Source organism: Symphalangus syndactylus, chromosome 21 (assembly GCF_028878055.3).
Source record: "Symphalangus syndactylus isolate Jambi chromosome 21, NHGRI_mSymSyn1-v2.1_pri, whole genome shotgun sequence".
Classification (NCBI taxonomy): Eukaryota; Metazoa; Chordata; class Mammalia; order Primates; family Hylobatidae; genus Symphalangus; species Symphalangus syndactylus.
In genome coordinates, this window is record NC_072443.2 from 50564689 (window position 1) to 50578537 (window position 13849).

The window sequence follows — 13849 nt, forward strand, 5'->3', positions numbered from 1 at the left end:
GACGTGAACGTTTCTTAGGGACAGCTCTCCATTCACTCAATTCATCCAGCAAGTGTCTGTGATGCCCCATGCACAGGCTCAGCCAGTGCTGGCAGTAGGGCATAGTGAGCAGGCCAGGCAGCTCCCACTCCAGAGGGGTTGGCAGGGGTGCGCAGGATCCTTCAGAGAATGACAGATGGCGGGGGAGACTCAGTGAGGCAGTGGTGGGGGGTACGTGTGCTGGGCGCTCCCCAGGAGCCTTTCTGAAAAGGGCACGTTGGGTTGTGTCCAGAAGGGCCTGTGAAGACGCCAGGGGAAATTTCTGGTTGTAGAGGCAGCAGTTGCAAAGGCCCTGAGGTGGGACAGGAAGCGGTTCTCATGCTACAGCGTGGGGAGCCAGAGGGCGAGGGGTCAAAGGGGTCAGGTGCCCGCTGAGGGCCCGGGGCTGTGCTGCTGGCCCTGTGCTGTGTGCTTGGGTGCTGGTGAACCTCCCTGGGTGGGCAAGCCTCCCCAGGTGGGTATGTCAGCAGCCATGACACACCATAGGTGTGTCCCGGAGTAATATGGGGGCCCAGCTGGGTGGTCCCTCAGAGGCCAGCGGATCACAGTCACATTTGGAGTTGCATAGTATGGGGTCCGCTCGTGCCACGGGCAGCAGGCCATGGGGAGCTTTGTCCCCTCCAGCTGGGGAGCAGGCCCCTGGGAGGCTGGAGCTAGGCAGGGATCCTGCTGAGACCAGGGGAGACTTCTGGGTGAAATAGGCCTCGGCCCTCCCTGATGCAGGCCCCGCATGCCATGCCATGTTCCTCGATATGCTACGCGCCTCCTGGCTCATGTGTAATTTAGGGTTTTCATGTGATATTTGTGGGGTGGCGGTATGTTTCGTTTCCTGATTTTCTTGCAGTCTCTGCTGGGCTTTGGGACTAAGGCTATACTTGCCTCCCAAAGAGTTGGGAAGTGCTGCTCATTTCTCCTTGCTGGGAACACCGTGGCTGGCACTCAGCGGGTGGAGGGGCAGGTGGGGTATAGGCCCGGGGGTCCTGGCTGCAGCCTCATGTTGCCACCCCCACAGGAGTGCGCTGGGGAGCCACTGTTCATGCTGTACTGCGCCATCAAGCAGCAGATGGAGAAGGGCCCCATCGATGCTATCACGGGCGAGGCACGCTACTCCCTGAGTGAGGACAAGCTCATCCGGCAGCAGATCGACTACAAGACGCTGGTGAGCGCGGCCGCCATCTGTCCTGGGTGCCCTGGTGCCCACCACCCCCCAGTTGTGGGGCTGACGCTGCCGCCCTGCTCCACCCTGCCCACAGACCCTGAACTGTGTGAACCCTGAGAACGAGAATGCACCTGAGGTGCCGGTGAAGGGGCTGGACTGTGACACGGTCACCCAGGCCAAGGAGAAGCTGCTGGACGCTGCCTACAAGGGCGTGCCCTACTCCCAGCGGCCCAAGGCCGCGGACATGGACCTGGGTGAGCGAGCGGGGCCATGGCTGCCCAGGGCGTGTGCTGGAGCAGAGGGGCAGGGCCATGGCTCAGTACTGAGCTTGGCGGGGAAGGCTAGGCCAGTCCTCCACACCAGGCTGGTCTGGAGGGCAGTGGAATGGCGAGTGGGCTGTCCAGTCCCAGGTTGGGTGTAGAGGGTGTCTGCCCTGCCCTGCCCTGGGCAGAGACTCTGGGAGGTGGTAGGTTCCAGTGCACTCTGGGAAGCAGTGGGCTCTTGGAGCCCTGAGGGGGATACTCAGGCTCATGAGAGGGGCAGGTGGAGCCATTGAGGGATAGAGGGGATGGGACGGGTTTGGGGTGGGGCCTGGAGTCCTGCAGCAGATGTGACTGGAGAGGCTGGGGCCCCACAGAAGCCTCGGTGCCAGGCTGAGGAGTTGGGGCCCTAAGGCTTGGGGAAGGCAGGGCAGACCCCCTTAGGCTGGGGCTGCTGTGGCAGATTGGGAGGGCTGTGGCAGGTTGCAGGGGGCTATGGCAGGTTAGGGGTGCTGCAGCAGGTGCGAAGGTGTGTCCCTGCTCTGTGCTGGTGCTGAGAGCTGCAGGCGGGGCCCCGTCCCACTACACTGCTGTGATGGAGGAGGGAAAGAGGGCCCCAGCGGCCCCACCCTCTAGCTTCCTCCTCCCCGCAGAGTGGCGCCAGGGCCGCATGGCGCGCATTATCCTGCAGGACGAGGACGTCACCACCAAGATTGACAACGATTGGAAGAGGCTGAACACACTGGCTCACTACCAGGTGGCTCCCGGCCCTCCGACCCTAGCACAGGCCTCCCTCCCCTTGGGGCTTCCACAGCGCAGCCGCCAATGTTTGCAACATGTGGGCTAGACAGCAGCTGGATCTGTCAGGGAGAGGAGGGGAGGTGGTCACGTATGTGTGTGGACCATCCCAGGACCCGAGCTGGGCTTGTGGGATTGCCTGGCATCCCTGGGCTGTCCTGATGTAGAGTCCCAGACTGAGTGAGGTGGCTGCCTCCAGGCACAGCACTAGGGTGTCACTGGGGTCTCCAGCCAGGGAGCGGGAGTCTGGTGGGGCAGGGGCACCCTGGTGGGTCACAGGGTCCCTGGCCCTCTGCCCACAGGTGACAGATGGATCCTCGGTGGCACTGGTGCCCAAGCAGACATCCGCCTACAACATCTCCAACTCCTCCACCTTCACCAAGTCCCTCAGCAGATACGGTGAGGGGCCAGGCAGAGGGTGAGAGGGCAGCGCATGGGTCCCTGGCCTGGGCAGGACGTCCCCTGGGCTCCCACACTGCAGCAGCTGGACGGGAGGACCCAGGGGCAGTTGTCAAGCCTGTCACTCGCACTCTTGGCCTTACCGTCCAGCTCTGGAGGCTGTGCCTCCTCCCCCCGACTGTGTGTCCGTACACAATTATGCCACCTCTGTGGTGTCATTGGCTGCCCCAAAATCTCATATGGGTGGGGGTGCCATCCCCTGCTTTCAGATGGGGAAACTGAGGCTCGGGCGGGGGGCGTAGGGTGCCAGCCAATGCGGGCGCTGACAGCCTGGTGCTGCAGAGAGCATGCTGCGCACAGCCAGCAGCCCTGACAGCCTGCGCTCGCGCACGCCCATGATCACACCCGACCTGGAGAGCGGCACCAAGCTGTGGCACCTGGTGAAGAACCATGACCACCTGGACCAGCGCGAGGGCGACCGCGGCAGCAAGATGGTCTCGGAGATCTACCTGACGCGGCTACTGGCCACCAAGGTGAGCCTGGCTGGCAGACGGGGGCAGGGGACGCTGGGCCAACCTAGCTCGGAGAAAGTGCCAGGCCCAGAGCAAGGGCCCCCACGCTGCTCCCATGGCCACTTGCCCAGTCACCCAGGAGGTGTGGGCAGCCAGGCAGAGCCCTGGAGCTCAGTGTCCCTGCCCGCCCCCCGCAGGGCACGCTGCAGAAGTTTGTGGACGACCTGTTTGAGACAATCTTCAGCACAGCGCACCGGGGCTCGGCCCTGCCGCTGGCCATCAAGTACATGTTCGACTTCCTGGACGAGCAGGCCGACAAGCACCAGATCCACGATGCCGACGTGCGCCACACCTGGAAGAGCAATTGGTAACGCAGGGCAGAGGGGCGGAGGGGCATCCCCCAGGGCCAGGCCAGATGTGTTCCCAGGGCCCTCACCCTGTTCTGATCCGGAGCCCGCACTTGGGGCTCCCTGGCGTGGGGGCACAACCCAGCAGGGGCATGGCAGGCCAGCCCTGTGCTAACTGGCCTTCCCTATCTGCCTGCACCCCTTGACCCACGGCTCGCCCTCTGCTCTAGCCGCTGAGCCCCTCCCACTGCTGCAGGAACTGTGTGCAGGTGTGAGTGGCCCTGGGTATGCACAGCTGTGCAGACATGAGTGTGGGCTGCAGCGTGAGAAACAGGGCACAGTGGACCAGCCCTGAGCCGGCTGGTTGCAGTGATGAGGGCAACAGGGACCACAGGTACTCCTGGTACTCTTTAGTGCGAGGAATTTACAGCCTCCCCACTGCAGTGTGGGGCCAGGCCAGAGACTGCTTACTGAGGCGCAGAGGCTGAGCCACTTGCCACAGTCTCACGGAGCAGGTGGAGTATGGAGCAGGGCCTGCCCAGACTGCACCGTGCACAGCTACACCAGTGTGAGCTGGGGCTCTATGAGGCTGGGTTTCGTTATGAAGAGGCACCCAGCCTCTGAGTGGCCTCTCCCTAGAGTGTCTGCCTCCCTGGCTAGCCAGTCCCTTGCTTTCCTCCGGCCTGGCCCACCTCTGGGACAGTGACCTGCTTCTTCCCTGGTCATGGACTGCCCAACTTGGCAATGTTGGCTTCCTCTCTGCTATGCAGGCAGGCCAGCCCTTGGCCTCACTCCTTACTCAGGGCCCCCAAGCTCTGGTCTGTGGCCCCCTGCTCTGGTTGGCACACCTTAGCCACACCTTAGCCCCTGGAGCGGGTCCCTGCTGTGTGTGTGGCCCCCACCCCAGCAGACAGCCCCACCCTGGCCTGCTACAGGGGAGCCCCTCTCTGTGCACCAGGCCCCTCCACCTGCATGGCCGAGGGGTTCTGGGGTAGGACTGCTCCCCCACACTTGGGGTCAGGTGGATGCCCTTGCCTGTATGGCTGGACCCTGCTTCACCAGGAAGTGCCCCTCCTCACCTTGCATCCTGCTGGGGTCTCCCCCCAGTTCTGTGCACACTCAGTATGCACACTCTCCACCGTCTTAGCTCCCCTCTCTCCTGGACTGTCCCTGCCACATGTTCTGGCTCCAGGGCCAGCAGCCACCCCTGACTTGGTCTTGTCTAGCCCATGTGTTGCTTCCCAAACCTGGGATGCAGCCACCCCAACCTGTCCCAGCTCCGCCCACTGCTCTCGGAGTCTAGGGTTTAGATGAAGTGTCACGAAGCCCCTCTCCTGGGCCATGCTGATTGGGCACAGCAGGAGAGGGGGGCCTCCAGGGATGCAGTGTCTCCAGGTCAGCATGTTCTGGGAGAATGCTCTGTCATAGTGGAACATTCTAGACCCGTGCTGTCCAGGGTGGTGGCTCCTGAGCATTTGAAATGGCACTGGTGTGGCTGAGGGTCTGGGCTCTTCATTTAAGTTAAGCAGCCATGTGTGGCCAGTGCTGCCAGGCAGCCCAGCTAATGGCAGTCCCTGAGGTGGTGGTTGAGGCACAGAGGGCTGGTCTCTGCAGGAATGGATGCCCTGGGCCAGAGCTGAGCTGCAGGTCTCAGTGCAGGAGCCAGAAGTGCAAGCCAGCATGCAGGCCTAGGAGGGCGGTGGCTGTGTGGAGTGGGCCTCTGAGGGCCTGGTCACATCTTGCCCTTGTGCAACCGAGTGCATTTGAGCACGCCTATCTCATGATGCTCTGGGTGAGATGCAGGTGGTGAGGGCAGCACATCTCTGGTTGGGTGGCAGGGGACAGCCCTCACTTAACCATGGGCCGTGCACCTCTGTGGGCCTCGTTTCCCCGTCTGCATGGAAAGCCTTGCCCACTTTGGATTCGGAGCCGGGAGGGCCACAAGGTCGCTGCTCAGGAGGGAGCAGAGGCCTGTCTGAGCGGCGCCTGGACTCTCGCCTGCAGCCTGCCCCTACGCTTCTGGGTGAACGTGATCAAGAACCCACAGTTTGTGTTCGACATTCACAAGAACAGCATCACGGACGCCTGCTTGTCGGTGGTGGCCCAGACCTTCATGGACTCCTGCTCCACCTCTGAGCACAAGCTGGGCAAGGACTCACCCTCCAACAAGCTGCTCTACGCCAAGGACATCCCCAACTACAAGAGCTGGGTGGAGAGGTGGGTGGAGGGGGCAGGGGTCAGGGGCAGGGTCCGGGCGGGCAGCCTGGATTCTGCTCATGTGCCCACCTGGCCACTCACCTGCAGGTACTACGCGGACATCGCCAAGATGCCGGCCATCAGTGACCAGGACATGAGTGCGTATCTGGCTGAGCAGTCCCGCCTGCACCTGAGCCAGTTCAACAGCATGAGCGCCTTGCACGAGATCTACTCCTACATCACCAAGTACAAGGATGAGGTGAACACCATGGGAGCCCGCAGGCTGGGCTGGGAGGGCTTGCCGGCCCCTGCCAGAGCCACCTGCTGTGCCCCGCCCTGCCACTCCTCCCTGAATCTCTGGGCTGCCACCGGCCACCTTCACTCCTCTGCACCCGCTGGCCACCTGGTTCCTTGGGGCCAGGAGGGAGCCTGCCAGGCCGAGCAGAGAAGGCCGTGGTGGAGTCACTGTGTGCAGCCACGTGGTGTTAGGGGTGGGGAAGATGGGATGGCAGCTTCTTCCTGAGGCAGAGGGTGTGTGGGTGGTGAGCAATTCCCTGAGGGGCTCATTTCAGTGTTTTCCAGTCTGGGCCAGCATCTCCTGGGCTGGGCATCAGCTCTTGGCAGAGCTTTCCTTTCAGTATCTTTTCTGCTGACTTGGAGTGAGGCCACGTACGTGGAACTGGGGACGGGGTCCAGGAGGTATCCAGGAAGAAGGACTGGCTCCTGGGCCGCACAGGATGGGAGCATGGGGCCAGAGGGCAGGACAGCCTCGGCCTGTGCCAAGGCTCTGAGGGCTAAGAAGGCCATGGGAGTGAACCAGAGCCACCTGGGGAGGCCAGGGCAGGTGCAGCAGAGGCAAGGAGCCTTCCCCAGGGTGCCACAGGAGGCAGACAGGAGGCAGAGGGCTGTCCTCAGGCAGGTGCCCCAGGGGAGCAGAGGAGCAGCCAGAGACTGCATGTATTAGGGTGGGGGGTGGGGACAAAAGCCTGGGGTCCTGGGGCTCACCAGGGAAAGGGGAGCTGAGGCTCTCTGGGGAGCTCTGCTTTAAAGGGGCACAGAAACCCCAGGGTGTGAGGACTGGGTGGTGACATGTCAGCAGCATGGCCAGGCAGCTAAGGGATCAGAGCCTGCTGTTTTAGTGGGTGAGGGTAGGATGATGACAGGCGCGGGCTCATTCTCCATATTGGGGTCCTGGAGGGTCCAGGCTCACAACCAAGGTCCTTTGGCCAGGGATAGATGGGGTCGAACCTCTGGCATCTGCTCTGGAGGCATCCACCCTGGGCCTGCTGAGTGCATGGAGGCTGGTGGCCCGGCATGCTGACAGTTCTTCTGGCCCTGCAGATCCTGGCAGCCCTGGAGAAGGACGAGCAGGCGCGGCGGCAGCGGCTGCGGAGCAAGCTGGAGCAGGTGGTGGACACGATGGCCCTGAGCAGCTGAGCCCTGGCTGTGATCGTCCAGCATGACGCAGCGTGAGGGCGGCCGAGCAGGGACCGGGAGAGCCCTCGCCGCATGCGTGTGGAGTGTCCGGTGGTGCTCGGGCCGCCGCAGTGCAGTGACTGCCCGGCCCTCCCTCCCCTGCCTCGCCCGGCCGGGTCCCGGCTCTTCCTGTGTGGAGGTGATGGTACCTGCCACACCACAGCTGCGCACACAGCTGCTTGCTCAGGGGCCGGGACAGCACTGGGTGCTCAGGCCGGCCAAGGACCTTCATTGCCTGGCAAGAGCTGCCCGGTGGCCTTCATGGGAGAAGGGCTGACCTCTGAGGGGCTGAGGGGTGAGGCCAGGGCCCTCCAGGGGGAGGGGCAGCCAGCTTGGGCTGTCCCCTTGAGACTGGGACAAGAGGTTGGGGGTGTCAGCATTCCCGGCTTCCCAAGCTGCCCCCAGGTGGCAGAGTCTGAGGGTCCGGGGGCCCAGTTTGGCAGCTGGAGAAGGAGGCAAAAAGCCCATAGCCGGTCAAGAGGAGCTCAAGTCGGTCTGGGCCTGTTGCCACCGCCTCCCACCTCCAGCACCCATGCCCGCTGCACCGCTGCCATCCTCAGATTCACCGCGTGCTCTGCGCGGCCGAGGCCGGAGCACCACATCCACCTCGCCCCAGAGAGGCCCTGCTCCCTCCTATGGAGGGGCTGTGGGCCAGGCTGCTCAGACTCCTGGGTGGCTTCCAGACGGACCGGGCAGCCCCTCTCCGTCCTCAGGGCTGTGCCTCTGGGAGCCACTGGGCCAGGGGCCCCGGGTCACAGAGAGCACGTTCCCGTTATTTATTCCCCTCCGCGTCCTACACAGGCTGCCCTTGCAGCTGCCTTCAAGGGTAGGCCGAGCTCCCCGCTGTGGAGCCCCTGAGGGCAGCCCCTGAGCACTCCTCTCTCTCCACTCTCTCTGTCCCTGCCCCAGCGGCTTCCAGTGTGGCATCTCAGCAGTGTCCTGGCCCCTCCAGAGCAGTGGGACATCTGGGGACTGTTTTTGTTTTTAGGGGAAGAAATTCTGCTGCACTCTGCTTGGGCCTTGAGGTCTGTGGCAGGGCCCCTCTGGCCCACAGTGGCCTGGATCTGTCTGGGCCATGAGTGACGGGCAGTGACCAGAGGGACTGGAGGCCAGCGGTGTCCACCCTTGCCCTCAGCAAGAGAGAATGCATTCTTAAAAGAAAGCTGTACATGTATATATATGCATATATATATATGTGGCTCTAGCCTCAGGCTCCAGCCCCAGTGGGGTACTGTACAGTTAAATGAAGAGGAATTTGAAAGACGATTTGAACAAGAAAATGAAGGCAGTGGGAAAGCAATGCCAAATGGTTGTGGAGAAAGTGGCCGGAGCCTCCGTGGAGTGGAGCAGCCCTGAAGCCTGTGCCCCCCCGACCTGCGGGCCGCTGTTTTGGTTTGACATGACAAGGAAAGGACTTCCTGCTGACCCTGAGAGCCTCTGGGGTGCCGCGGCACCACGGGGCATGCATGATTGTGCTAGCGTTTAGTCTGAGTTGATCTTTTTAAAACTGCAAGTGTTGAATACTAGAGGTTGTTAGACCCTTTTTTATGTTTTTTTAATCAGTCACTTGTAAAAGCAAACAAGCGGTCCATCCCCTTTTCAAGGTCACTTTTTTGATGGTACCGAAGATCCCATGGACTTTAAGGGACAGCTAACTGTGGCCAGACTCAGCCCCATGTCCTCGGCCAGGCCCAAGGAGAGCACTCAGCCCCATGGGGTGTGCCAGTCTTGCAGTCCGCCCCTCCTGAGCAGGGTGAGCCAGATGACGCCGCAGAGACCCGCCCCTCCCCTGAACGCGGGTCGGTGTGGAGTCGGTGACTGCTGACTCAGGGAGCTCCTTGGCCCCGTGGGCACTGTGCCAGGGCTGGGGCCTTCTGCTGCTGCCACACCCAGCTCAGGCCTGGGCCAGCCCCTGCCCCCAGCCCACTGAGGGGGTGGGCTTACTCCCTGGGCAGTCTTGGGGGCCAGAGCTGAGGCCAGTCCATATCACAGTGTCTGGGCTGTTTTTTTCAGTAGCCCCTAGCATTGGCTGGGATTCCCGTCCCTGGGTGCGCCTCCACCTCCTTTCCGATGCTTCCTGGCTATGGTGGGGTGGGAACCTCAGTTTCCCCCAAAGTCTTCCCTGGATGCTGGCTTCAGGTTGAAGTCCCTGGTTCTTCCAGTTCCTCACGGGTTAGGTAGGGGCTCCTGCATCACCTTCAGAATCCAGTTCCGACCCCCCCCCTCCTTAGGCCTTGTGCCCTGCTCTGCCCTGCCAGGCTGCCCTTGTCCATGTGAGTAGCATAGGCGGGTGGTGGGGACGGCAGTGGTGATGAAGGGGGTGCACCACAGGCCTCATATGGAGCAGTTCCCACAAGGGCGTGTGGCTGGGGCGTGGCCACCACAGAGCACATGGCTGTGTCTAGGCGCAAGCACTTTAGCAGTATCTGTTTACATGCGCAAGGATCAAGCCGACTACCCGTGCTGTCTACTGGGACAGCAGTCTCCGAGCTACTCCGTACCTCCCTCTGCCAGGTCGTGGAGTTGGGCCCCTGTTCCCACTTGTCACTGGTTCCCACTGTGCTCCTAACTGTGCAGCACCTGGGAGCTCTGGCCTGGGGCTGGAGGCCCCCATAGGAGCTGCAGTTGAAGGCCGTTCTGTGCCCAGCAGCGGTGAGCGGCTCCCACGGGCCCTGTGTCTTCAGGCGGCCAGGGTTGCGGCACATGTGCTGTGAAACCGGCACCCACCTGGCGTGCTGCTGCCGCCACTTACTTCCCGCAGCACCTCCTACCCTGCTCCGTGGCCTCCCTTTCCCCGCGCCTGGCTCAGGAGTGCTGGAACAGCTCACGCCTCGGCCTGGGAGCCTGGCCTCTTGATATACCTCGAGCTTCCCCTGTGCTCCCCAGCCCCGGGACCACCGGCCCCTTGGCCCGAGGGGCTGGGGGCCCCACGACCTGCAGCGTCGAGTCCAGGAGAGAGCCCGGAGCGGTGTGCCATCCCGGCTTGGCCTTGCCGAGAGCCTCCGCCCTGGCTTTCTCCCTGTCTGGATTCAGTGGCTCACGTTGGTGCTACACAGCTAGAATAGATATATTTAGAGAGAGAGATATTTTTAAGACAAAGCCCACAATTAGCTGTCCTTTAACACCGCAGAACCCCCTCCCAGAAGAAGAGCGATCCCTCGGACGGTCCGGGCGGGCACCCTCAGCCGGGCTCTTTGCAGAAGCAGCACTGCTGACTGTGGGCCCGGCCCTCAGATGTGTACATATACGGCTATTTCCTATTTTACTGTTCTTCAGATTTAGTACTTGTAAATAAACACACACATTAAGGAGAGATTAAACATTTTTGCTAAAAGCTCTTGGCTCCAGGTTTTCCTTGCTGGGAAGCAGGGGCGGCCGCAGGAGCGCAGGCACATCCCAAACGCGGAAGCATATCTGCCTGGGAGAGACTCAGCCACACCCAGGACAGATGGCCATGCTCTGTGAGCTGGGGGCGCTCAGCCCAGGTGAGACATTGGAGCCCTTGGCAGAGACTAAAACACCAGTGCCTGACCCACACTGGAGCCTTGGAGCTTCAGGGGGCTGAGCGGTGGTCACTTTTAGATGCTCCCCAGGCGATTCTCCCTTGGCACCCCTAGCTCGGAGCAGTGGCTTCCAGCCCATGCCGCGAGGCAGGAATTCCTGGGTGCCTTGTTAACTAAAATCAGATTCTGACCCCGAGGGGCCCATGAGCAACAGCCTGGGGGATCTGAGGCTGCAGTCCTGGGGCCCCTGCCTTCAATAGCCAAGGCTGGAATTGTGTTTCCCAGACTCACAGCCAAGGAACCGGGTTTGAGAAATGTTGGTTTTTCCAGCAGAGACAGGCTATGCTGCTTCATCTCATGAAAATTTGTACAGATACTAATGATGGAGGTGTGGATGCAGCTTCTGCCAGTGCATGACTTTGGTCAGTGGCCCCGTCCCTGGGCTCATTGCATCCATAGCCCAACAGGGGTGGCTGCTCCTGCCGCAGAGGGTGGGTGCAGGGCCAGGTGTGACACATCCCCAAGGGCCCTGGGCACCTCTGCAGCTGCGCCTCCAGGCAGACCCCAGCCTGGACCGTCTGAGCACTGCCAGTAAGTGAACTCATTGGGACTTCCTGGCAACCCTGGGAGGTTGGGGGCAGCTGCACCTGCAGCTGAGGAATTGAGGCACACAGAGGTTGCACAATGTGTCCCAGCCACATGGTGGTAAGCAGCAGCCCGCCCAAACGTAGGCCCTTGGGACCCCAGGCCCTCCCCACCGCCCCCAAGCGCCCACCTGTCTCCCACCAGCCTCTCCATGGACTCATTCCTAGGGCTGACAGTGGCCCATAAGTCATCATCAATACCTCCCACTCTCAAACAGGTGCATCTTGACAGCGGGGCTGCAAGCACAAGCTTCGTGCCAGGCTCAGTAACTCAAGAGAAATCAGTGTAATCACCTCAAAATTGCGTCGGAAATAAATTTAGCAAATGTGGTCCCGTTTAGGGTGTGACGCAGCCTGTTCTCATGGCTCAGTCCCCTTCAGCTTTTTTCTGGCACAATCAGCCCAGCCTCAATTACCCTCATTAGGCCTCCGAGGGCTCCGGCCGTCAGCCTGGAAGCTGAGCCATCTCTGAGCCGCAATCAGCGCTCGCTGTGCGAGTGATCGGGCACAATTACACAGCAGCGGTGATGGGGCCTTCTGATTGCTGCTTGAGTGCGCTGGCTCCTGAGGGTATTAAACCATCAGCTATTAATGCTGGTGGCTCTGAGCAGGGCACTGGGATGGGCTCTCTGCAGGGCAAGGGCGAGGCCAGGCTGTGGGCCTGGGTGGGATGGAGGCACCCTCCACCCAGAGCAGATCCAGAGGTGACTTCGGACTTCCCACCTGGACCGCAGAGCAGCCACAGCTCAAGAACAAACACAGGCTCTGAGCAGAAATAAAAAATAACAGGCCAGGCTAAAACCTGATACAGTGACTATAGATGGTGTGGTGCCCTGAAGAAAACTGGTGGCATGGGAGGGTGCCCACACCTGGCCAGTGGGCAGGGAAGGCCTGAGGAGGGATGGAGGAATAGAGGCTTGAGAAACAAGGAGCCAGCTGAGGTGACATCGGTGAGAGCATTCCCTGTGTCCAGAAGAATGGAAGAGGCCAGGTCAGCTCTGTGCAGGGAGGTGCAGGAGGTGCTGTGCCTTGGGGAGCAAGGAGGGTGGGCTCTGATTTGCATCTGGCAGTCGCGGGATGAGGCCAGAGGAGGCTGGAGACTAAGAGGCTCCTGCAGGTATCCCCAGGGCCCGTGGCCCATGGCACCCCTTTGGGGCCTTCCTGGAGAGCCATCAGCCCTGATGGTGGAGCTTTGGGGGCAGATGTGTTCTTTCTGAGGACAACAGTCATGGAGTTGTCAGTGGAAGTGACTTGGGTCATATCCAGGCTGAGCTTCTAGTCCTGGAGCAGAGCCTCCAGCCAGCCTGCACTGGGCACGTAGGCAGGTGCACCACAGATCTTTGGGGAATGGGACACGGATGCTGGGGAGTGGTTTCTGCAGCATACAAGGCTGCCGGGCTGCAAGTCAGTACCAGGACCAGCCCCATTGTAGGGAGGAGAACCTGGGAGCAGAGAGGTAAAGTCATTACCCTCAAGGACACACGGTTACCCATGGTGGGACCAGGATTCAAACTCAGACTCTCTACTTCATGCTGCAACACTCCTCTAGTGGCTGGAGACTCCTTGAGGACAACACCAGGGCCTGATGCCCAGAGTCTGGACACAGAGCAGAAGGGCATGAGCAGCTGGCAGTGAGCGACGCCCTCGGGCCTCGGGGACTTTGAGGAAAGCATGTTCCCAGGAGCATTTCCCCTGTAGCCGCCTTGTAGATACCGCCAGCCCCTTGAGTCTGCCCCTGTGGCTGGGAGACTCACACACTCTCCCCAGCGTGGGGTCTGTTTGAGAGATGGGCTTTCCAGCCATCGTTGCGGCACCGGCTAAAACCACCCTGAGAAGCACCTGAGTACATGTTCCCTGCTGGGTGCCCCCCTGCATTAGAAATGATAGAAACTTAAGCTGGCTGGAGCAAGAAAGGGAACTAGCAGGTTCTTGAAATCAGAAAGTCCAAGGGAGCATCTACCTCAGGCATGGCTGGATCCAGGGGCTCCTGGAGGTCATGAGAAGTCTGTCCTCCTTCTCTGTCCTCTGTATGGGCTTCATTCTCTGGCCAGCTCTTCCCAAGCGGGGGGCAGCGATGACCACCAGCGGCTCTAGGCCTACTAGCTGAGCAGTCCTGGTGAAAACAGGACACTCTTGGTCATCGCGCACATCCAGGTAGGGATTTCATTGACCAATGTTTGGGGCAATGTCTTGATTTGCTATTTGAACCAGTCATTCTGGCCTAAAGGATGAGGTGCTCTGATCAGTAGACCCAGGCCACATGCCAGAGGAGGGATTAGTCCATTTGAACAGCAGGGTTTTGCAGATTGTGGAGAAGTGCGCAGGTGGAGGGGAGGGTCTCCCCACTGCTGGTGGGGAAGGAAAATCGTACAGTTGCTGTGCATGAGGTGTGGCGGCTCCTGAAAAGTTAAGTATAGAATCACCATGTGACCCAGCAACCCTGCTTCTGGGTGAACACACAAAAGAATGGAGAGCGGTGTCTCAGAGACACTTCCACACCCACATTCACAGCAGCA

At 61.0% G+C, this 13849-nt stretch overlaps 1 protein-coding gene across 1 annotated transcript in view; it reads left to right on the forward strand.

The window, feature by feature from the left end:
* PLXNA1 (plexin A1) overlaps window positions 1-10520 on the forward strand; it is a 55401-nt gene extending 44881 nt beyond the window's left edge. The window contains exons 24-32 of the mRNA XM_055260204.2: window positions 1052-1198; window positions 1293-1452; window positions 2112-2215; window positions 2559-2655; window positions 2998-3188; window positions 3365-3534; window positions 5519-5731; window positions 5819-5969; window positions 7052-10520. Of these exons, the coding sequence (XP_055116179.2) occupies window positions 1052-1198; window positions 1293-1452; window positions 2112-2215; window positions 2559-2655; window positions 2998-3188; window positions 3365-3534; window positions 5519-5731; window positions 5819-5969; window positions 7052-7147 (1329 nt within the window). The 3' untranslated portion in view covers window positions 7148-10520. The remainder of the gene's footprint in view (window positions 1-1051; window positions 1199-1292; window positions 1453-2111; window positions 2216-2558; window positions 2656-2997; window positions 3189-3364; window positions 3535-5518; window positions 5732-5818; window positions 5970-7051) is intronic.
* Window positions 10521-13849: the final 3329 nt, after the last annotated feature.